The sequence below is a fragment of the Grus americana genome, chromosome 12 (genome assembly GCF_028858705.1).
Source record: "Grus americana isolate bGruAme1 chromosome 12, bGruAme1.mat, whole genome shotgun sequence".
Classification (NCBI taxonomy): Eukaryota; Metazoa; Chordata; class Aves; order Gruiformes; family Gruidae; genus Grus; species Grus americana.
The window spans coordinates 11,035,010-11,058,831 of NC_072863.1; the positions used below are offsets into that span (position 1 = coordinate 11,035,010).

At 54.7% G+C, this 23,822-nt stretch overlaps 1 protein-coding gene across 3 annotated transcripts in view; it reads left to right on the forward strand.

The window, feature by feature from the left end:
- Nucleotides 1-3,074: 3,074 nt before the first annotated feature.
- Nucleotides 3,075-23,822, forward strand: part of NLGN3 (neuroligin 3) — a 40,381-nt gene continuing 19,633 nt past the window's right edge. For 2 of the 3 annotated variants that reach the window (XM_054838885.1, XM_054838886.1), the window contains exons 1-2: nucleotides 3,075-3,181; nucleotides 21,860-22,589. In XM_054838885.1, coding sequence (XP_054694860.1) covers nucleotides 22,112-22,589 — 478 coding nt within the window. In that variant the 5' untranslated portion in view covers nucleotides 3,075-3,181; nucleotides 21,860-22,111. Of the gene's footprint in view, nucleotides 3,182-21,859; nucleotides 22,590-23,683; nucleotides 23,744-23,822 lie in introns of all 3 variants that reach the window. The other variant, XM_054838884.1, reaches the window with a different exon arrangement.

Genomic DNA, 23,822 nt, shown 5'->3' on the forward strand with positions numbered 1-23,822 from the left:
TGCCCCAGGGCCAGCGGAGCCACAGCCTGCAGGGGCTGGGCACTATCTCTAGGCTGAACAAGCCCCTTCTCCTGGTGGCTGCGGCCGTGGCGAGAGGCCTGCTCTGCTGGCCCTGGGAGGCAGCTGAGCTTGTGCCAAGCGGCATCTTGGATGCTGCCTTCTGCATCGCTGCTGTGCCAGAGGTGGGAGGAGGGTAGCTCTCTGCAGCAGTCAGCACCGGAGCGGGGTGGCAGAAGGCAGCATGGCCATGGGCGGCTCTGGGTAGGGGTGCAGTGGGGTGTAGCTTGCATGGTGGCTGTGGCGGGGCTGGAGTGCTGCAGCAGGAGACCATGGGTGCTGACCTCGTGCTTTGTGCCCTTCAGGGCCCCAGGGACCACCCTGCCTCCCTGGAGGAAGAGGATGACTTATCCCTCCTTAGGGCCAGGTGCCTGCTGCCAGGGGACCCTGCTTTATTGCATGGCCCAGCAACAGAGGGGTACGGGGGCTCTTTCCTCCCACAAAAGGCTCCTCCCAGCTGCGGCAGGCTGGGTATACGTGGGATGAGTGGGACTCTGGAGTTCCATCATGGCAACAGACCCCGGGTCCAAGATAAGACCCTCTGGATGCCCAGAGGTTTCCAGCGGGTGGGGGGATGTGGGGACTGGGACAAAACCTGGTCATAGCACAGGGCACATTTGGGCACCTGTGCTCTGCCCAGCCTGCTGCTGCTGTGCTGCATGTTAGCACTGAGCTGTGCAGTTTTAAGCAGGTCTGACAGCTTCCAGCCCTTCTGCTCTTTCTCTGAGTCATGGCTAAATGCTGCTTGTGACAGAGCCAGAGGCAACCGGGGGGATTTTATTACATGCTACTCATTGAGTAACGCATGTAACTGCCCTGCTGTGGCCACCAATCTGGTGTGGGGTGTGTGTGTTTGATGCTGGGCTCCCTGGGGCTGGGGGCCAGCACCCAGGGGGGCTCTGGGCAGGGCCCACAGGCAGCATGTGCAGACGATGCTACATGGTGTGTGCCCAGCCCATGGGGAGAAGCCTGAGGTTGCACAAGGCTTGGCGCGGTGGGGTGGTGGGTGGGCAGGAGGAGGTCGTGCACCATGCACCCACCCCATCCAGCAGCCTAGCACAGATGGTCCCCATGGCCCATGCCCTGGGCAAAGGCGGCTTGTCAGGCACCATCAGAGCTGGTGGTATGCAAGAAAATTGATTGCTGTCCACTCAAGCAGTTGAAGCCAGGAGTGGAGCAGTTCCACGAGCACCCAACCCTCCTCATGTTGTGCCCATGGTGGGGAGTGGACCATGAGGCACCACTGCAGCTGCGCACTATGACCCTGTCATGGGCTGATTTTGCTGGGCAGTGGGACGCAGGGAGCCATTCCTGGAGCCCTGCCTGCTGCGGAGCAGCCCAGCGCTGGTCCAGGGGCCGCTTCAAGATGCTTCTAAGGGCTGATAAACCCTGGTGGGCACAGGGCAGGGTTGTGCATCCATCCCATGGGGTGCTGGATCGTGTTGTCTGCTCAAGGGCATACAGTGTGGCAGTATGCATCTCACCCTTGGTGTAACAGGCCAGCAACAAAATCGGTCAAGCTGCCAGCCACCAGTGAGCAGTCCTTTAGAGAGGAGTGGGGCAGGAGGGGCAGGAAAGCTCTGAACTACTCTGCAGCAGCAGCCAAAAGGCACTGGGGCAGGTGAAGCCCAACCTGCATCAGGGTGTGGGGATATCCCTGCAGCTGCACATTCACTGACTCTACGCTTGCATGGTGGTGGCATGTGGGAGAGTGGAAATAAATGCCTGCCGTTTGCATGCTGCTACACAAGCATCTTAAACAGGAAGTGATGGCTGTTCTGCAGAGCTCCGGTAGGGTCTAGGTTGCAGCTCTGGCAGCAAGAGGGAGGCAGAGCCCAGCTCACCTCACCTGGATCAGAAAGTGCAGAGGTGTCTGTTGGTAACTGCGTGTCCTCCTCTTTGATCAAACATTGCAGCTGACACTGCCCTGGCTATCATAGAGATATGCATAGACCAGACACATCCAGCAGGACCCAAATCCATGCCCTGTTTCAAATGATTTCTGTAATCACATCAGGCAGGACTGAAATAGAGAGGTAGTCCCGCCATGGGCAGAGGCAGGCTGGAGGAGAGGAGGCTCCTACCAGGAGGCCATACATGGGAGGTGAAGATATCCCCACGCTGGGAAGGGGCAAGGCAGGAGGAAAGAGGGATGACAGAGGTGCTAGGTCTTGCTGCATGGTTCTGCTGGGGCCTATGGGGCTGTGGTTGCTGAGCCCACAGCCCAGTGCATGGCAGGTGGTGGACGAGTGGCAGGGCTGCGCTGGGCTCCAGGGCTGAGGCTCAGATCGGGCATCCAGCATTGGTATTTGGTGAAACTTCCCTGGACTGGCTGGGTGCTGCAGAACAATGGAAGAGGCAGAGGCTGCTCCCTGGCCGTGGGAAAGATGCTGGGGCTGGAGGGCATGGGGTGCCCCAGCTGCTGTGGAGTCCGCTGGGACAGCATAGCCCAGGGCTATGCAGGGAGGGGTGGAGGGGACCCATGTAAAGTGGCTGGGGCAGGTATAGGGTTCAGTGGGGCAGGATTCTGGATGCCCAGGGTAGTGCAGGATGCCTAGGGCAGTGCAGGGATGCCCGGGGTGGTGCAGAATGCCCGGGGTAGACAAGGATGCCCGGGGCGGTACGGGGATGCCTCCACAGATCATTTGCGGGGGTGCCCCAGGGTGTGCTGGTGTCCCGGTTGAACCTTCCGGGTCGGTAGCTGGGCAGTGCCGGTGCCGTGCACGGGCAGGGTTCTAGGGGCCGTGGGAGATACCGGCGGCGCAGGTGCGGTCAGTGGCGATACCTAGTGGGCGCGGTACCGGACTGCGTGGTGCACGGCGGGTGCGATAACCTCTCGGTGCAGTACTCAGGACGGTGCAGATGCCGGGCATGCGGTACCGGGCCCGGCCAGCGCAGCGGCGGGGCCGTGGGATGTCCTATCAGTGCGGTACCGGTACCGGGCGGCGGCGCCGCCGGCGGCGGCAGCGAAGGGGTGCTGCGGAACGGCCCCTCCCCCGCCCGCCCCCGCCGTGCACGCGCCGCGCGCTCCCCGTGCGGGGTCGGGCTGGACTGAGCGGAGCGCGGGGCGTGGAGCAGCCACTGCCGCCACCGGCATGGCCCAGCCGCGCCGGCGCCCCCGACGGTGAGTGCGCCCCGCCTCGCCCGGCCCGGCCCGGCCCGGCCCGGCCCGCGATGGCTTTTGTTGGGGAGGGCGGCCAGGCGGGACCGGTCCGGCCTCACGGCGCGGGGCTGGGGCCGGCCGCCGCGGCGGCGGTGATGGGCCTCCCGGAGCAGGGGTGGCAGCGGGCCGGTCCCGGTGTGTGGCATCCGGGGCCGGACCGGGCATCGGGGCGGGGCGCGACGGGGGTTAACGGGTGGGGCCGAGCGCAGCGGCGGGTAACAGCGAGGGTTAACGGGGCCGGATGAGCGGCCGCGGCGAGCCGGCGGGTTGCCATGGCGACGCGCTGAAAGGGGGATTGTGCGCCCGCCTCAGCTGCGCGGCCCCCGCCCGCATCCCCGGCCCCCGCCCTGCATCCACGGCCCGGTTCCGCTCGGCTCAGCCCGTTGGGCCCAGCACGGAGCGGTGAGCAGGGACTGTCCCAGCTCAGGTGCTCCCGCTCCAGGGACTGGGATCCTCCCCGGGCTGTGCGGGGAGCTGGGGGTGCCGGTGCAGGTGGGGTCAGTTATTTGGGGTGCAAGGAAGTGCCCAGTGCTGCTTGTTGTGAGGCTGCTGGCGTGAGCATTCCTGGGTCAAGGGAAGGCAGGGGATCCCCTTGGCTCCATTTATTTGGCATAGCATGGGGAATGACATTAGTCATTGGGTTCTCAGAGCAAAAGGGCATTCCTTGTCTCTCTCTTGGGCAGGGGGCCGAGGTGGAGGCGGGCTCGGTGTCAAACAGGAGCTCTGTCAAGCTGGCCGTGCTCGGCTCTGAGCAAGGTGGTGGGTCAGGCACATGGCGCAGGGGTTGCCGGTGGCTCCACCAACACGTGCTGTGGCTGGAGTTGGCAGCGTTTGCCTGAGCTTGGCTCTGTTGCACTTGAAGCTAAAGAGCAGGACAGGCGTGGTGGGTGATGGTTAGCACTGGGGTCCATCCGTGTCTGGCACTGTTGGCAGTGAGGGAGGGAGAAATGATGAGTGACGTGAAGCCTTTGGCCAGCCACTCTCTTTCTGGACCATGCTCTCCCAAACAGTGCCTCCATTGGCAGCCCTTCCTAAGACCACAGACCTTCCTCAGGGAGGTGGCTATAGCATGAAATCCCTGTGACACTGGGATTTTCCTTCTGTCCTTCAAGGGTGCCTTGTCTGACACTGCTGCTGACTCAGTCCCAGGTGATGGCAGAGGGGCTGGAGGTGTCCCCATGGCTGGGCACGAGTGGGTGCAGTGGGAGAGCTGACAGACCCAGCTCCCCGCGAGCCCATGTACTTGCCATGCTTTGTGTCAGCCTGATGGGACCTTCCTTCCTCTGAAAACCAGGGTGCTCTGTGGAATTGGGGGCATCTGCCAGCTGGGTAAGGTGTGGATGGATGTGTCCTCAGAGAGGCAGCTGTGGGTTGCCAAGACAGGGGACACTGTTAGCTCTGGGAAATGCACGTGCCATCTTTTCCTCCCTGCTCTGCATCAGAGCACCTGTGCCAACCCCTGATGCAGAGCTGTGTGCCCCAAGGTCCCTGTCGGAGCAGACTTCCTCCTGTTCTGCATGCTGCAGGTGGCCACCACCAGAACTGGTGTCTGCAAAATGGTTAAAGGCTGACATTTAGAGGTCACACTTTTAGCATTGTGCATGTGTTTGTTTCATTTACATTTGCAGTTAGCCCAGCTCGAGGCTTTGCCACTTGCATGTGCAGTTGCCATGGTTACATGTGCAGTCGGGATGTGGAGTTTGGTTGGACACCTGCAAACATGCAGAGCTCAACCTGCGGAGCACCAGGACAGAAATGAAAGCTGCCAAGATGCAGGGCATCACTTGGACCTGGGCATGTCAGCCTTGCACAGCGATGCGCTGTGGAAATGGAGTTGCAGTGCCTGTTTTGGCAGGGTCTGCATGCTACTGCCTTGCACAGCCTCCCAGCAATGCATTGCTGTGCACGCAATGTGCGTCTAGGGCAGCATCATTGGAGAGTAAGGTTGAGCCTATGTCAAGAGTGTTGTCCTGGACCTTACATCTGGGTCTGTCTCCTTCCCAGACCCCATGTAGAGGCTCTTCTCCCAAAGGGCTGGAATGAAGGTGCTTGAGAGCAGGGTGGTGAGGGCAGACAGCACCTGGGAGTTGCAAGCAAAGCTGCTGTGCAGGCTGGCAGTGCTTTGCCCACAGGCAGGGGTCTGCCAAGGCTTCAGAAGGCAGTGTGAGAACTGGCAGAATGCTGTGCTGAGGCTCCAGCTGTGGTGGCTGCGTCTCTCCTGGCTCTCTATGGGGTCCATTTGGGTGCTCAGGTCCAACACAGACAGGCACCCAGTCCAGGTGCCATTTGACCAGGATCATATTGAGTCTGCAAGTGAGAGCAAGGAGATAGTGACTGCCAAAATCCTCTGGCAGTTCCATGTTGGCCTTGTCTTTGTGTCAAGGGAGGGAGGAGGATTTTAGAACAGCAAGTATGGAAGGGACCTTGAGGTCATCAAGTCTCTAAGCCCCATCTAAACCATTCCTGAGCAGCATCAGCTCTGCCAGCTCCTAAATCTCCACAGCCACAGTGGTTCTGCTGCCTCCCAAGCAGTTTGCTGCTTTCTTCCCATATCCTTCCTGCTAGGAGCTACTTCTACACAGCAGGCAGGGGAGAAAGAAAGCCCTTTTGGCTGTCCAGGAGCAACTGTGGCCTTGGACAGACTGGTGTGAGGTGTCCATGATGCGCTGGTGGCAGCTGGAAGAATCCAGTAACAGAAGGAGGGTGGAAGGATAGTGGAAAGTGGTGGGGATGGGGACATGGAGCATGTGTCTGGGCATGAGCTGTGGAGGAGCCACGGAGGAACCTGTGAAATCTCACAGCAGAGAACGGAGGGGCTGAGTTATCTGCTGTCCTGGGGCTGTGCACCAAGTGCAGAGGGATGGGGCAGGGACAGCTTGTCTCTGTCCTTAGGGCTGTCAGTGCCACTGGGATGGGACAGTTATTTGCCCCTCATGGGATCCCAGAGATTCCTCCCCTGATGATCTGTGGTTATTGGCTGCTGCTGACAGAGTGTTTTAGAAGATGCTTCTTAATCAGGATCTGGCATTTGTACCTGCATCCACAGCCAGGGTCATGCACAGCTCTTGGGTTGGCACAGAAGGAAGGTGGTCACGGCTGGCTGGCAGAGGCACATTAGCAGAAGGAGGCAGGGTGGGTCCTGGTACTGGGGTGCTCGAGGAGAGCTGGGTTAGAGGACTGTGGCAGAGCTGAGGGGTCCTGCATGGTGGACTAAGTGCTCCGGTGGTGTCCTAATGTGATGCTCCCTGGAGCTGGGGGCAGGGAGCAGGCTGTGACCAGCACTCTGTGCTGCTGGCCTCAGCAGGATTCTGCAACAAGTGTGAGGGAAATGAATAAAAGGTCCTGCAATTGCCAGAGCTGGCAGTTTGAACCCACATCATTCAGACCCTGGAGCAAGTCTGACTGAGGTGAAATGGGGATGGAGCGGTGGAAAGACACAAGGGCTTCTGGCTGCAGCTGCTAGGTCCTGTCTGGTGTGTGCAGCTCCAGGAAGTTTTCCCTGGTTAGGAGGACACATGCTGTTTGTAGGCTTGTCTAGGCTCAGTAACAATGTGGTATTGCACATGATGAAACCTGTGTTCTGGCAGTTGTGTGGGGAAACTCTGCCCTTGCAATATACTCCTTTTGCCACATTGTCTGTCCAGCAGCAGTGCAGGCACGTGGCACGGTGTAGGGGGTAGTTGTCTATGAGAAAGACTTTGTGCCAAGGAACACTGTTTGGGCTGAGACTGCCTTGGCGAAGAGCTCAGGGGATTCTTGGTAAAGAAACCTTGTTCCTGACGCTGCAAAATGCAGAACATGAAGTAACATCTGTTATTTTCAAACTGCATCTCAGTGTGAGCGTATCCTGCGAGGTGCCTGGCAAACAGAGGCGAAGCTTTGCTTGGTGGTCAGATGCTCTGGGCATACCAGCAGAGCAGGTGGCAAAGTTTGGGAAAGGTTGCAGAGAGAGCATTCTACAGGGCATGTACTGTGCATGAGCCTTGTTTGGGCCTGAGCCTGGGCTGCTGGGGTTCTCTGAGGGCAAAGATGGTTGGCAGAGGCTGGTCAGGAATGCTTTTGAGATAGGCTTGGGGAGGGGACTGCTGAGAATGCCCTTTGGCATGGTGATCAAGGGCTGCAGGGACTTTGCCTTCATCAGGCATTCATTAGCTGCTCCTCTAAAGGAGTGGGAAAAGAAGCCCAAGTCTGCAGCGTGGCTAAAGTGTCTGCATGCCACTCACCATGGAGGTGGCCATGTCCATCTCCTGGTCCCAGCACCCAGTGCTAAAGGACTTGGAGAGGCAAGTCTGTGAGTCCAACTATCTTCATGTCTTTCCTCTACCCTTACCTGTCTCCAGGCATCGCTGAGTAACTGAGAACTCATGGGACAGTGATGCAGAAGGGGGCAGGGGTTGTGCTGTGGCTCTGTCTCTAGAGCTTCCCGGGAGAGCTCAGGAGAGATGTGTCATTGTGGAGTCAAACGTCTGGAAGTTGCAGCAGGAATGGTCAAAGGTCTGACAGCCTCTGTGCAAAAAATAGCTAAATAAGGCAGAGTTCTTCAGACTGGAGAAAAAAACCCAACAGAAGATGGATAAGATATGTCTACAGGAGGCCAGGAGAGAAGGTATAGAGGTTAACTGTTCACTGTTTCTTTCCATGCAAGTACAAGGTCACATCAAATGAAGCTAGCAGGAGGTGCCAAACAGGAGGATGGGCATTGCCTCTTGCAGATGTGCTATCAAACCACAGAAGTCCTCAGAACAAGGTGTTGTGAAGAGTGAAACCTTACATTGGTTACAGGAGAAACAGGATGAATTTAAGAAGGACGAGAGGTTCCCCCAGGACCAAGAAATACACCGAGATGCACTTCTGACTTTGGCAGCTGCTGAGCTGCAAATTGCTTGTGCTTTTGACTACTGGAAAGAAAGTACATAGGGCAAGGTGGACCCTTGGTCTGAGCTGTTATTTTCATAACATTGTGCCTACCAGAGAGGGTGGAGCCAGGAGGGAGCACTGGGTTTTGGTAGAGAAGGATGGTTTTACTCCCATCCAGCTCTGTGTTACTTTGCTTGGCACAGGGTGACAGGTGCCTGCTCAGTCTTGCTTACTTGCTGAGAGTGTGGGATGATTTCCCCACATGTTGGAGGTTCAGCTGGTGGGAGAGGTGGGACCTGTGCTAAGCACTGATCTGCCTCAGCTTCACAGCACCCTTTGCTGGAGACTTCCGATGGACTTCTGTCTGCTGAACAGTTGCTAATTCGGTTGGTTTGAAAATGGATGGCAATATCCCTTCCCTTCTGTGTTACCTGGCAGTTCTGCTTCCTCTGGTTCCCTGGGCATAGGGCATCCACCTGACATGCTGGCAGCAGAGCTGGAGTCTTGTCCTGGTGTTGTCCCAGTTCCCTGGTACTCACTGCACATGGTGGGCACTGTGGGTTCACCAAGGATCTGATCTTCATCTGCCCCTCCTCCAGTCCCCTGGCTCTGCCTGTTCTCACGCATGTCAGGAAACATCAGTCTCAGTTTTGTTCCTGGTTTTATGTCCAGATGAGAAAAGACTCATGTTCTGCTACCAGTGGGGGTCCAGTTCAGCCTTATCTTGGTGCACATGGGGTGCAAGAAAGCTGTCCCCCAAGTCCTTGAGCAGTCCAGAGACATGCAAGGACAGAAGGGAGACATGAGGCTTGGCTTGGGGGAAGTTTGCTTCTTGTTGGAGAAGTAGACTTGGGGAGGAGGATGCAGGGATGAGCTGGGGCTCTAGCAGTCCCTAGGGGGCTTTGGGTGGGGAGCAGCAGGATGAGGCCATGTGAGGTTGAAGCTCATGAAGAGGACACTGTTTCCCATCCTCGTGACATCCAGGAGGACCCTGTCCGTGAGGGCTGAAGGAAGTATCCAGCCAGCACAATGGCATCCTTGCAACCACAAAGCTGAAATCTGCTCTTGGCTAGCATCCATAAGGGGACAGATCTTGTGCCTCATTCCCATTTTGGTCTCTGTTGCCGCTGGGCTATCTTGATGAGGATCTGATATTGCAGACTTGGGCAGGGAGCTGCTGTACTTTGATGCTCACCAAGTGGTTACTTGTTCTCTGTGACAAAAACCTCCTGTGTCCACTGGGAGTGATGCTTCAAAGTGGGCATCTGCCAAGGCAGACCTGTGCTTGGGGACCTCTGAGAAGCAGCAGGGAGCACAGGAACCTTCCTGGCACTGGGGGTTGCCTTTCCTTGGCATTGCTAGTCCTTGAAGCCTGCCTGTATGTCCTGCTTCATCCTGGTCTGCTCCCTCTGGAGAGACAGGGCATCCTCAGGCTGCCTGACTTGCTTTGGTCCAGCTTATTTCTTAACACTAGGCAGCCTTTACTGTAAAACACATTAAAGGATTTTTTGCCAGAGGTTTTAGGCTTTCTACGCTTTTGTGCTTGGAGATAGAAAATTTGGGAGGAGAAAGCTACAAGGCAAAATAGAAAATACATTGTGGATTAAATTTGAACATGCTTCATTCCTAGCTGCTGCCTTGCCTGGCCTCCAGTCCTTAGCAAGCCCTGGTTGCATGAGCAAGAATCAGACTTTGTGGAGCTGCCCTGGCTGCAGACTGACCCTCCAGCCTGGGGAGTTTCCATGGTCTTCTGCTTGGTCATGCTCCCTTTGGTTTCGCTTTGGGAATGTGAGTAGCTGATGACTCTTGCTGAGGGCAGGCTTCCTTGCTTGAGGAAGCTGCTTGTCTTAGTTGAGTAGAGACTGCTGTGGGCTTGGGCTGGACCATCTAACTCCCTGAGGGCCTTACAAAGTGACTGACACCACACCTGTCTGGGCTGCCAGCTTTACATATGACTTGTGATGATGGCAATCTCTGACTGTGACACCTATATGAATTCTTTAGGTTGGTCACCGGAGCATGTAGCAAATCTATGTGTTTCCAGAGTTCCTGGGAAAGCCCTTAGGGTTTCTGGGGAAACAAGTATCTCTGGGATGGGATTTTATCTTATTCAGCTGCATGTTTTTGGGTGCCGTGCTGTGCCAGCAGCATGTGTGGGTGGCTGTTGTGCCAGGGGCCCTGGGGTTCTCCTCACCCTCATGCTGCTCCAAGCGTGGAGGGCACCACCAGCACCATGGCAGCTCTGCTGTGAGCTGATGCTGGCTGCGCAGAGTTGGCATCTTTGTGCAGGAGCTCCTCCACAGCTGCTAGCCATTCATTATCCTCAGTGCTGGCACTTGGTGGTGGGGTGGGGTGAGGGAGAAGACAGATGTGGAGGGGGAGGGTGGCTTCTCCAGCACCTGTGCCTTATTCTGGAGCATGCAAGTGTGAAATTAAATTTGTAGATAAGCCATAGCTGGTGAGGAACACAGGCCATGGTGTCTGCTGGAGCCAGGCAGTGTCTGGGAGCAGTGTGGCCAGCATGCACAGCATGTCCTGCCTGCCAGCTCTTGCGGAGGCTGACGTCACCTTGGAGGAACAGTGGCTGCTGCAGGATGTGGCTGTTTGACGCTGTGTCATGTTGGCTCTGGGTGTGCAGCCCTGACTGCTGGCAGGACCCCTGCCAAGAGGTGCTGCCCTGGGGCTGGTCTCCCCTGCACTGCAGAGGCAAGGGGCATGTCACAGTTGGAAGTGAGAGGGACTTGGTGCTCTCTGCTACCAGCAGCTTGCAAGCTGGGTGGTGGGGAGGATGGGTGTTGTGGACGGAGGAGTCCGTGATGCTTCCAGAAGCAATGGCGTTTTCCTACCTCCGTGTTTGGATCTTATAGCATTAACAAATGCAGCTTGCACTGGCCCGTGCTCTGTCCTCCATGTGCATTGCTACCAGCGTCACAGCTCCCCTTCTCCTGACCCAGTCCAGAGTTTTCTGGGTCTCCTACCTCTGAGTGCTTTGCAGAGAACAGCCTTCTGTTGCAGATGAAGAGACCAGTGCTGTGAGAAGGGGAGCGCTGTCACCCAGGCCAGCCACAGCAGAGCTAGGACTAAGCAGTGCCCTCAGTGGTGGCTGCTTCCGGGGACAGCTGTGTCCCCAGGCAAGCCACAGTGTCATGAAGTGGTGGGTCACTGCTGTCTCCATAGAGCCAACCTGCTCCACAGACTTGGTGGCTGGGTTTGTGTCCCATGGTACAAGACAGGGTGGTAACGGGTGGTGTAGGAATGTGGTGTTTGTACACTGCCAGATAACTTATAACCTTATCTCTGCACAGGAAAACTGACTAATTATGTCATGTTTCAGCTTACGTGGAGAAGTTAGTTCCTGCTTGTTTCCAACTGTCATCTTCATCTTTGTTCTTTGCCTTGGGTTTCATTACCTTTAGCCTGGATCACCTCCATGACCTTGTTTCTCATTCTACCCTGCAAAACTTTGCTCAGCTGACGAAGAGCGGTGGGCAGTGATGTCATGCAGAAATAGGTGGTTGGGGCAGGTATCGGTAAAGGAAACAATCCTTTATCAGCTCTGCCACTGAAACCAGAGGTTCTTACAGCCACAGTCTGGATTATAACCTGTGATTAAGTGGTTTTGGCTTCCTGCTTTGAGTCAGTAAAAATGAAACATTGACAATTTATTTTGGGTGTAGCTGTTCCCATTCAAAGCACTCTTGGGTTTTGTTGCCCACCCTCTCTAGTCACATTTGCAGGAAGTCTTTGTATTTTAAGCTGCAGTCGGTTCCTCCCTGCCCATCCCACCTCCTTACATTTATAGAGCCTCCTCTAGTCCATGGAAAGCATTGGCTGTGTACACACTCAGCCTGCCTGCAGCCACCAGGTGGTATGGGTAGGATAGGGCTCTGTGCAAATTGCCCCTAGCCCAGTTGGCTGGAGGGGGTCCATGTCCTTTGCCTGGTTGGGTGCCCAGAAAGAAGCTTGAGGGACTGGGGTATGAGAGTTATGGGGAAGGACATTCCATCAGCAGCTGGGTTTCATACTTGCTGCTTAGTTTGGGGCATTTCAGAAATGGGGGTGTCATTGGATCGAGCCAGCCTCTTTGGGTCACTGAAGTCTCCTTTCTTTATTAAATTTCAAAGCTGCTTTTGCTAATGTGAGAAATAGGAACGTGTTGGACTTAGAGTTTCAGAAGCTTGTTGCTCTGAAAAGAGCCTTGTTCTTGTGTAATTGCTCCCTAACATAGTTGAGTTATAATGATCTATGTTAACTTAAAAAACAAGGTCCCTGCTAGCCACAGTAGTTTGTGAGGTGGTTGTTTGGGAGACGACATAGGACTCGTTACTCTGGCAGATGTGAGGGGGATGGTGATGAGCAGCTGTGATAATGTCAATGCACAGCTTGCTGAAAATGGAGAAGGAAGTGAGGGGAATGCTGCTGGTGCAGTCAGCTCTCTCTTTGCTGGGTGAGATTTGCACTCCAGTCACTAGCTGCAGAGTGTTGATCACAGATTTGTGAGTGAGCTTATATTGCCTTAAAGTAGGTGCCTGGTGCTTGTTTGTGATGTGTTGGAGAGTGAGTTGTCTTGGCATGAACTTTGTGCTGATGCCAAGGACTTGCTGAAAGTAGATTGTTAGTTTGCTCCTGAATAGAGGTCTAAATATTCCAGGGTTCTGTGTATGCACTTTTGCATTGTCAGTCACCTGCCTGCACAAAGTGAGTGCTGGAGTAATTCTGCCATTTATTTATGAAACACTGTTTCCTATAGAATAGAATAGAATATTTCAGTTGGAGGGGACCTACAATGATCATCTAATCCAACTGCCTGACCAATTCAGGGCTGACCAAAAGTTAAACCAAATTATTAAGGGCATTGTCCAAATGCCTCTCAAACACTGACAGGCTTGGGGCATCGACCACGTCTCTAGGAAGCCTGTTCCAGTGTTTGACCACCCCCTCGGTAAAGAAATGCTTCCTAATGCCCAGTCTAAAACTCCTCTGGCACAGCTTTGAACCATTCCCATGCATCCTATCATTGGATACCAGGGAGAAGAGCTCAGAACCTCCCTCTCCATCTCCTCAGGAAGCTGTAGAGAGCAATGAGGTCGCCCCTTATCTAGTCCAGGTGATGCAGAGTTTGCTCAGCAGATATCCTTGCATGTCCCACCTTTCTCCAGCTGCCAGACAAACGACCCGCTGGAGCCCGAAAGAGTCCGAGCACTTTTCCTGCAAGTAGTCCGTGCCTTTTAGACGATCTGGGCTGCACGGCTGTGCTGTGGGTCTGCTCGGGGAAGAACCACTCGTTCTCCTGGAGCAGGAGAGGCCAGCGGGGCGGTGGGATTGGCGCGGTGCTGAAGGGACAGCTCCCGCCCAGGGACGGTGAAGGGGTCGCACGGGTACCTCCTCCCCTTCCCGGGGGTCAGCGTGCTGGCAGGGCTGGGGGGCACTGAGCAGCCTACACCCCCCACACGATCTTCAAGGAACAGCACAAAGCACCACCCCATGGTGGCTGGTCCTGCCAGGCTGGACCATGCCCATTCAGGCTGGGATAGAGTGATGTCACATCCAGCTGTTGCATCATAGAGGCTTCTGGAGTCTCCTCTGGGGCTCTTTCATCTTCCAGGCTGGATCAGGCTCTCTTCCTTCGCTGCCAGTTGTTCTGGCTTGGGAGCAAGTACGTGCCAAGGCCAGGGCACTGTGTTTGCTGTTTAGACAGTGGTTCTCATTAACCTCTGCCCCTGCAGGGAAGCATTTGTAAATTGAAACTGCAGGCAGCAAGGTAAGAGAGAAAAAAGCTGCCACTGTTTCTTCATGCTGGGGTCAGGGAAGCCGTAACATGAGATAATCCCGATTATTTCTATCCAGAATGTGGCACTAAATGGCCTACATCCAGCAGCTATCCCTGAGCCACATGGAAACCCAGCAGCCCACCAAGAGGCTGCTGCCGCTGCTCTCTTCATACCCAGAGATCTGTCCTGGCAGAACCTCTTGCTCATACAGCCACTGCTGGCTGTGCCATGTGGCCCTGCCTCAGCTTTCCACCAGACTCCTGGGAAGCAGTGAGTGGGAAGGTCAGTCAAAATCTCAGCTCAAGGTGAGCATGTAGCTCACTCCAAAAGAGCCCAGGTTTTCAAGCACAGTTGTCCTTGGGTCCTCGATAGAGGCCACCCTCTGCTTGCATCGGCATTACTGGGTGCTTACTCCAACACTGTCCCTGCTATAGTGCTCACTGGCTGTCCTTCAACAGCATCACCAGTCTCAGCTCAGTGACACTGAGAAATCTCCTGCATTTTTTGAGCTTTTGATGCTAAATAGGAGTTGGAAATGAGCCAAGCTATTTCACCTGCTAGGTAGTGTGCCTTCTGAAGCCAGGCATTGAACAGTGTGCCGGCATTCAACCACCAAAAATGTCTGGAAAGGCTGAAGTGTGGGCAAGGGCTTTGCCCCTGGTGTCCTTCTCAAGGCAGGCTTGGCTCCTTCATGAAGAACTTGTTAAAGGCCATGGAGCAAATGGGGCCAGGCCATATTGCAGCAGGAGGCCATTGGCACGAGAGCAGAAGTGGCACTTGAAATTGTCTGTTTCTAGGGATTTTGGGTAACATTCTTCAGTTCTGAATGGGAGCTCTCGAGAATCTTGGCATGTGTCTGGGAGTTGTCAAAGAGCTTCTGTCCCACATATGTTCTTGCAGCGTTGAGGAATTTAACTGACGCTTCTCACGTGGTCTCTCATCCTCTCCCCAGGGCAAAGGATGTGCAGTGAAGTGTCTCATAGGCTTCTGACATTCAGCTTGCTTTAAATATTGGTGGTGGTGTGGGTGGAAGTTAGGAAAGGCCAGTCACAGGGATGTATCATGCACTTGAAGCAAACGAGGGTGAGGTTTGTTACTGGTTTTCCTTCTGTCCCATCAGAGTGACTGTGGTGCCTAAATATCAGAGGTGCTGCAGTTGTGCCTCTAGGAGGAGTGTGAGATGGGGGACTCTGGGGGAGACCTCTGCAGAATGGAGAACAGATGTGATGGGCTCCACAGTGCTGGGAAGCTTCCTAAGTGTTCTGCTCTGTCAGAGCATCCTAAATGCTGAAAAATTCATGGCCAAGGTGGCTGTAGTTTGCCCAGATGGTGACAAATGCTGAATGAATGAGGGCAGGGACAGAGCTGCCAACAAGGAGGATGAGAAGTTGTGCTGGCTTTGGCTGGAATAGTGTTATTTTTTCTTCATAGTATCTAGTATGGAGCTATGTGTAGGAAACTGGGCTGGAAGAGATGCCAAGGGGTCACTTGATCCACCCATCTGCTACGTAGCACCCTGTCGTGGTTTTACCCCATCCAGCAGCTAAGTACCATGGAGATGCTCACTCACTCCCCCCCGCGGTGGGATGGGGGAGAGAATCGGAAGAATGAAAGTGAGAAAACTTGTGGGTTGAGACAAAGGCAGTTTAATAGGTAAAGCAAAAGCCACACACGCAAGCAAAGTAAGACAAAGAATTCATTCACCACTTCTCATTGGCAGGCAGGTGTTCAGCCATCTCCAGGAAAGCAGGGCTCCATCATGTGTTAACGGTGACTTGGGAAGACAAATGCCATCACTCTGAATGTCGCTGCCTGCCCCCACCCCATCCTTCCTCTTCCCCAAGCCCCTTATAAGATCAGCATGACGTCATATTGTATGGAATATCCCTTTGGTCAGTTGGGGTCAGCTGTCCTGGCTGTGTCCCCTCGCACCTCCTTGTGCACCCCCAGCCATCCCGCTGGTGGGATGGTGCGAGAAGCAGAAAAGGCCTTGGCTCTGTGTAAGCACTGTTCAACAGCAAGAACATCTCTATATAACAAACACATCTCTATATTATCAACACTGTTTCCAGCATGAATCCAAAACATAGCCCCATACTAGCTACTATGAAGAAAATTAACTGTATCCCAGCTGAAACCAGGACACACCCTTTGCAGATATGCATGGGGTGCTTTAACTTTTCCTGGTGTACACTTGACTCTCTTAATATGCATGTGTCTCCTACCTAGCACATAGTTCAATGTCAGACTGTTCTGATCTTTTTTGCAGTGACCTTTACATGTTATAAAACTGTGTCCTTTGATTTGTCTAGACTAGCCCTGCTCTTCCAGGCTTTTGGCCAAGGCTTTTTGGTGGTCGTGCTGGTCTCCTGTGGCCTCTTGCAGTTGGTCCAAATCTTTGGGGAATAAACTGGTTCTCTGGAGGCAAACAGTGTAATTACTTGATGTGCCTTTATGAGCTGAAAGGGGAGCAGAGGTAATTACTTCATGTGTCTTTATAAGTTGGCCTTTCACTCATCCTACTGTATTTGCCTTTTTTGGTGGATTTACATGCTAGCTCATGTTCCGTTTGTACTCCCTTGTAGCCCTTAAGACCCTTCTGGCAGAAATGCTGCTTTCTTTTTTTCTGTGGTCTGTTTGTGCAGGTTTTTACCTCCCAATGACTTACAGCCCTGCCCATCATCTCTCAGCCCTTTCCCCTGTCTGTTGGGAGCATGTCAAATTCCCGTCCTGGCCTCCAAAGTGCTGGGTGTCATATGCAGATTTAAAACATTCTCTGTTTTATTTAGGTCATTCATGGAAAAGCAGAGCAGCAGCAGCAGGGCAGACCTTTCTGAAACTTTCAGTGTAACTGCAAGCCACTGGTAAACATCTATTACTGTGCACCAGCTCTGTGATGGACCTGAAATCCTGGGAGTTGCTCCCACAGTGCTGTGGGACCAGGAAACATCTGCCTGTGGCATGGATGGGCAACCTGGGGTGCGTCAGGAAGACCCACTGGGCACAATCCATAGCACATAACTACCAACTTTACTCTGTAGTATTATCCTCAAGCATTGACCCAGGCCACAAGCATCAAAGGGTGCCAACCAAGATCTGCTGGCAGAGGGATGCTCTTCAGGAGCCACCAGAACACATAGACACAAGCACATCAGTCCAGTTGTGCTGCAGCTTCTGTGCTTCCCCAGGGTTTCCTATGGAGTTTCTGCAGCATCACAGGCCAGGTGGGATGGGACTGGGGGTCGGTGAGAGCAGCTGGCAGGGTGGGGAGCACATCTGGCAGATGCTGCTGCCTGAGAGCTGAGCATCAGCCTGAGGTCCCAGAGCACAGGCTGGTGGACAGGTTTGGAGCTCGCTCACCCTGGGGAAGAGGAGGCAGAGGTTTCTCATGCTACTTGCTGGGTGCATGTCTGTACTGGGGTGCATGGGCTGGCCCCTAGCTACCTCTCACTGTGATACAACAGGGTCAGATGGTGAGCAAAGCTACCCAAGGCAGAGTGGCTGGAGGGTGCAATGGGACAGCCCATCTGCTTGCTGTAGGGAGGAGATCATCCAGCTGTGCCCGCCAGGCAGTTTGAAGTCCTGGCTGTCCTGGCTCAAGACCAAACGGAATATAGGGCCACAGCATCAACATGATGAGCTTGGGGTTGGGTCAGCCTAAGTGCTCAGGGGCATGAGGCTGGATCCTGATAAAGAGTCTGACATGAGGGCAGGCTGCCTGCTCACATGTCCTCAGCCACCAGCCAGGGAAGGTGTGGATCCAGCTTGTCTGGCTGGTGTTGAGATACCTAACTGTGCATCTGTGAGGGAGGCTTCCAGAGGATCCTGCCCACCCAGGTTTCCATGGAGAGTGTCTCTTGTTGAGGATGGAGCCGTCTGGCAGACAGTATGGCCATAGGAATACCGATATAGTGTTTGTTTTCCAAAGAATATGAATAACATGCCTGACAGCTAGCAGCCTCACTTCCTTCACTTTGCCCCACCAGCGGTCTGGCAGAGTGACCTGGGATGCTTGTGGTGTCTTTATCCTCCTGGCTCCTCACTGCACACTCATCTGAGCATCCCCAGTTTGGCCATATCTGCCCAGCCTGGCCCAGTTTCCCTTCCAGTTGGCAGGCGTGGCTCCTGTTGCAGGGCTGCAGGGAGGCAGCAACCATTTTTGCTGGGGAATGCATTTGGCTTCCCTGCTGGAGGGAAGAACAGGAGTGCTGTAGGCGGCAAAACTGGGGAAGTTTCGCTCCCACTGCCTGTGGGATGCGAGGGGAATCACTTCCCTGAACAAAATGTCCTTTCTTGGATCTCCCGGTTATTTTGCATGCTTTGAAAGGCCAAGGGGAAGCTTAAGAGCTGTTGAGGCAGCAGGCAGTGATGCAAGGTGCATGCAACAGCCTCCGGTGAAGGGGGTTGAGCTCAGGTTTTCATGGCAGTCTGTCAATATTAAATTAAGGCTAAATTCCCATCCTAAATGTTATGTCAACATGAAGTTACAGCAGAAAGCACAGAGCACAGAACAGCAATATGATGGTATAAGATGTGTTATGGGGGTATTGTAATCATCCCAAATGAGGCATTTGAAACCCAGAGAATTCCAGATTTAGGGTTTGCATCATTTTGGGGGTTTGTAATTGAAAAACAATCCAAACATAGGAAGGCTTAGGACCATGTCACTGAGATTGTTTGGGTGCCTTTATTCTATGCTGCGGGGACATGGGCAGATGGAGGGAAAAAGTCTTTAAAAAAATGATAGAACCAAATGTGGAATTACAAATGTTAAAATACCATGATCTGGATTTGAGTGTTAAGGCATTGTGGCTTTCCAGGGTAACATTAGGGCTGCTGGGTCTTGACTGTGCATTTCCATATCTGGACATATTTGGCTATGACTAATGTAACCCACCTTTGTGCCTGCTGCTTCCTAAAACTCATAATTGGAGACAGTTGCAAGTCCTGTAGCATCATTTAAGTTAAAGAAGTGTACTTTGAACTTTAATTCTATCTTAGCTTATGGTTTTTGTCTTCAGATTTCTAAGTTTTTCAAAAGCTATTAAAAGAACCATGGATGAGGATTAAACAAAAACCCAAAGGAATATCATCATAACACAGTTCTGAGGAACTGTAGCAAGAAGCTGATTTTTTGGCTGTGTTTTGTAAAAAGAGATTTGTTGTTATGCCAGGACAGGGTGGTTATGCTGGGTGTGCGGCCACTCCAAGGATGCAAAGTGGGTGGTGAATTCAGCCCTAATTTTGCAGTGACTGGTGTGCACAGCCCAGCCAGGCAGCTGTGGGCTGCGGAGCGGTGCTGTCTGGTGCCGTGAAATCGCTTGGCTGGAGTAGTTGGTGGAGCAGCAATGCCCATGGCAGCATGTGGCCGCAGGGCTGAGGAAGCTCTCAAGTTGGGAAATCAGCTGGTAAGCCACCACTGGCAGGACTGTGGTGTTCCCACAGAGGGAAAACAATGACGAGTCAGTTGAAATGGCTCTGCGGGGAGGTGTGGGCACTATCATAAAGACTGGAAGCTGCCTATAGCTTCCAATCATACAAATTAGATATGACAGTCATTAATAATTTGGCTTTATCCTAACCCATGGTACCCAAAGGAACCTGAGCAGAACATTTGCACTGGGCCTTTTGCCTTCCAGCAGTGTCAGGCAGAGTGGTGGGTCTGAAGCATATTTGAGATCCCACTTGGGAATGCAGCTTTGGTGTGTCCTGAGCTGTCTTTGCACCCCTGGAATGTCACTGCTAGACAAAACTCAGTTCTCTGTTGAAAGAGGAGTATTGCTGCAAGGAATATTAGATGATTGATGGTTTTCTTCCAGAGCTGGAGGCAGAGCAGGGCAGCCAACGCACTGCGCTGCAGAGGCAGCTCCAGCAGTGGTGGGGCAGAGCAGAGCTTGGGGTCTCTGGATGCCTCAGCTGTATTTCTGTCCTTCAATACACCTTATGTTTCTTAGGCTTTGGCAGCTGTTTGGGGGATAATGCAGCAGTGTCGTGCTCCCACCGGGTGTATTTCTGTCACTGCCTGGTGGAGGAGGAGGTGGAGGGGAATGATGTGCAGAGGTGATGGGGATCAGGGGTAGAGCAGGATCAGACCTGGTCATGATAGCTCAGCCCTCAGGTTGTCTGTTGTGGATGGGCCAGTAGGTGTGACTGCTTCTCCCCATCATTTGTACCACCTTCCTTGTCTGGCATTACCTGTGGTCCCTCTGTGGACTCCGGAAAAGTGCCTGCATGCCCAGCCCTGCAAGGCCTTACTGCTTGGGCAGGCTGGTTGCAATAACATGATTTTCTGGGCTGAGTGTTTCTTCTTATGCCTGTCATACCCTGATTTCTGAGCCTGCTGTGTTCGCTGGGCATGTCAGGAGGGCAGGCATAGCATAGGCCCATTTCCTTAATGACCAGCTGTGAATTGCATGCACATGTGCAGTGCAGATGTGAGACGCCCTCTGTGGTTTGTTTGTTGTTTTTTTTCCTGCGGATTTTCCTCATTGGATGAGTTGCTTTCCATTGGTGGAGTCCCTGCCCATCTGAGCCTCCACCAGAGCTGTGTCCTCTCATCTGCATACAGCCCTTGTTTTGTGCTCCAATAATTCCAAGGCAATTCTGCTCCCCTCTGAGCTTGAGAGAGATTTACTGGGTGGGCATGTAAGGATGCTCTGGGGCAAAATGGAGGTGCCCCACCACTGCTCCCATCTCTCCCAGGGTAAGGACATGTGACTGAGACAGGACAAGCATCCTCTAACCTACCACCAAGCAGTGCCTTTTATTGGGGACTGGGCTGCAAAGCCACCTACAAAGGTGCAAAAGTAGCCTCTCACTGACGCTGCTCTTGCCCAGCTGGGGTGAGGGCGAGCACCAGACCAGTGCAACCTCTTTGAGTCCCCTTGCCCAGCTCCCCCGGGAGCTGCGGTGCTGGCAGGGGGAAGCGGGGGGGGCCACTTACGTAAGCCCTGAATGCGGCAGGCGGTGCGGGGAGTTGAAGGGCAGAGCACTGAAAATCCACACAGCCATCAGCAAGGGCTCCCTGGCGCAGGAGCTCTGCTCGCTGACAAACATCCACAGGCCCCCATCTGCAGCCACTGCCTGCCTGCAGCTCCCTCCCTTCCCCATGGACCCCACTGGGGGCTGCCACATCTGCTCCCGCCCCTGCCAACAGCCCAGCATGGGGACGTGGGAGCAGAACTCTGCTTCCCTGGGGTTTCCTTGGGTGGCCAGGAGGCAGCCGGGGTAGGGAGGCAGTGGTAGGGAGGCTGCAGTGCCGGCACAGGGGGATGCTGCCCAGAAGCACTCTGTCTGTTCCCATCCTGTCCACCCAGGTTGCGCCTGGGGTCTTGTCACCTCGGCCAGCAGCACGTGGAGGGAGAAAGCTGGCTGGAAAGTGTGTGGTCAGGCAACATGGGTGTCTGGGTAGGACATATGCATCTAATTTGATGGTGTATGAGGTGGGGCAGTAGTACCCAGACAGAAGAGCAATGCTGGAATGGAGCCGAGGTGACAAACCCAGACTGTGTGGTATGGGAGCGCAGGCAGTTCTGGCTCAGCCAGGAGGGGAGAGGTGCCAGCAGGCTCTTGTGCAGGGGCCGTGCTGGGCAGTGGTGGTGCCCAATGTGTTCCTTGTGGGGAGGGTCAGTGCCAGGGAAGTGGCACTGTCCTGCTTACCTTGGCACCCATAATCTGCTGCTGATACCCTACTGCAGCATGAGGCAAGGGCACTGTGCCACCACACAGGGTGGCTGCAAGGTTCACCCAGGCAGGGCAGAGGCAGGGCTGGCCCATGAGCACTGGGGACAGGCTCTGGAGGCATGGATAGACGCAGTCTATGTGTCTGCATTTGCTCTACTTGTGCTGCACACACTTGCCTATTCCTAGAGCTGCCTGCCTGGGCGGTGGCAGAGCCAACGAGCACCCATGGGTGGGAGGGTCTGGCTAGGGATCCTGGCTCTTTCTGTGCTGCAGCACTTTGACTCTTCCCAGAGCAAGTCTGCTGTTAATTCCCTCCATCTCTCCACAGTACCAGCAGTCCCCTCCAGGCCAGGCCATTGGCAAGTGGGCAGCAGCTGGCAGCTGGCAGACTGTGAGGAGCCGTGGCACATCTCCCTGCGTCTGTGCTCCTGACTCACCCAGAAGAAGGTGCTCCTGACTCCCGGCTCTCCTGCTCTATCTGTTCCTGGTGGGCAAATCGGAGGCTTGGCGTGATGGAGATGCCCTGAGCCCTTGCCCCAGGAGCTTCAGGCCTGGATGTTGGTGCTGCTCCTCCCAGACAATGTGGCTGATACTCTGGAGAAGCCCTCTCTTGCCCTCCGTTCTCCAAGTGCCTGAGCTGGTAGCTGGCTGGGACCTGCGTCTCACCCTCTGGGTCCTGAGCTTTGCCTCAGCAGTTGTGCGGATGGAGGGCCAAGTCTACTCACCGACTGTCAACACGCATTATGGGAAGTTACGGGGGGTGCGCGTGCCACTGCCCAGCGAGATCCTGGGCCCTGTGGACCAGTACCTGGGGGTGCCTTACGCTGCCCCCCCCATCGGGGAGAAGAGGTTCATGCCACCCGAGCCGCCACCATCCTGGTCAGGCATCAGGAATGCTACCCACTTCTCGCCGGTCTGCCCCCAGAACATCCACAACGCTGTTCCTGAGATCATGCTGCCCATCTGGTTTACCTCCAATTTGGATATCGTGGCCACATACATCCAGGACCCCAATGAGGACTGTCTGTACCTCAACATCTACATCCCCACAGAGGATGGTGAGTCCCTGCCGGGGTGCCCACAGGAGGGTGGCAGGGGGGCTGCTTCGCCCCTCCCAGGCAGTGGTTGGTCTCACCTGGTTATTGTGTTTGAAGCATGTGGTTGTGGACCCTGCAGCATGCTGTCTGTTTGTGGAAAGCTTTCTCTGGCCACGCAGCTCGCCCTCTTGCCCTCAGCTGCCATCTGTGTCTCGCGTGCTCCTGCTCCTCCACACCTCCTGGTCCCCCCCTCCACCTCCATGGCATCGTCACGGGTTCCTCTCTCATGTTGCTAAATCTGAATCCGACTCTCTGACTGCAGATCCACAGAGTGACAAGCTGGTTTGTGCTCCCCAGGTGCCGAGTGCCAGGTTCTGTCTTGAGTTGGTTCGGGTTCGTCCTTCCTCCCACCTTCCCACCCTCCCCAGGTCCATGTGCTAGTTGTGGGCGTGGGCTGCGGCTGGGAGGAACACTCTCTGCCTTTCCCTGGGGAGATGCTCTGGCAAGGAAGGGACCATAGAGCCCTTTTCTGGGCCCTGGTATGGATGGGAGGTTGGGGGCACTGACAGGCACATCACTTGGCTACTCCCCTGTCCACCAGCGGGATGGCAACAGAGTGATGAGCCTGGGGTGCCAGGGACCTATGGGGCATTGTCCTGTTGGGGTGAGGCTGACTGGCACTGGGTGCCTCCTTGTCTAACCTTTTCCTTTGTAGGAGATCCCACCTGAACTGTAAGTAGAGAGCAGAGGAGGCAGCACCCGCCTGTGCGCCCGCCCCAGCCTCACTGCAACAGGAGCCCCCGGGGATTTTCAGCGGGCTGGAAGGGACCTGCAGTGGGTCTGCTGTGTGTGGCAGAACAGCCTGGTGGGCCAGTGGCTTCTCCCAGGCCGGCTGGCTCCACTCCTCTGTCCCTGGGGCCCTTGGCCATGCGATGCATTGTGCCTTCCTTCCCACCCAGCATGGCTGGCCCAGAGTTTTCCTCCCATGGCGACACTCCCTCCCCACCTCCTGCGGTCCCAGGCGTGGTGGGAGGGCGGCAGCGTGGTTGTGATTGCATGCCCACTCCCGCCAGTGGAGCCTCCTGTTATTTTGTAGTCTTTTATTCATTTTACAGTAAAACGGATTTCCAAGGAATGCACCCGAAAGCCCAACAAGAAAATATGTAGGAAAGGAGGTATGTAGCAAGCCGACCGGCAGAGAGGCACAGAGAGGAAAGAGAGAAAGAGTGAGAGAGTGAGAGGGTGCCTGGCTGG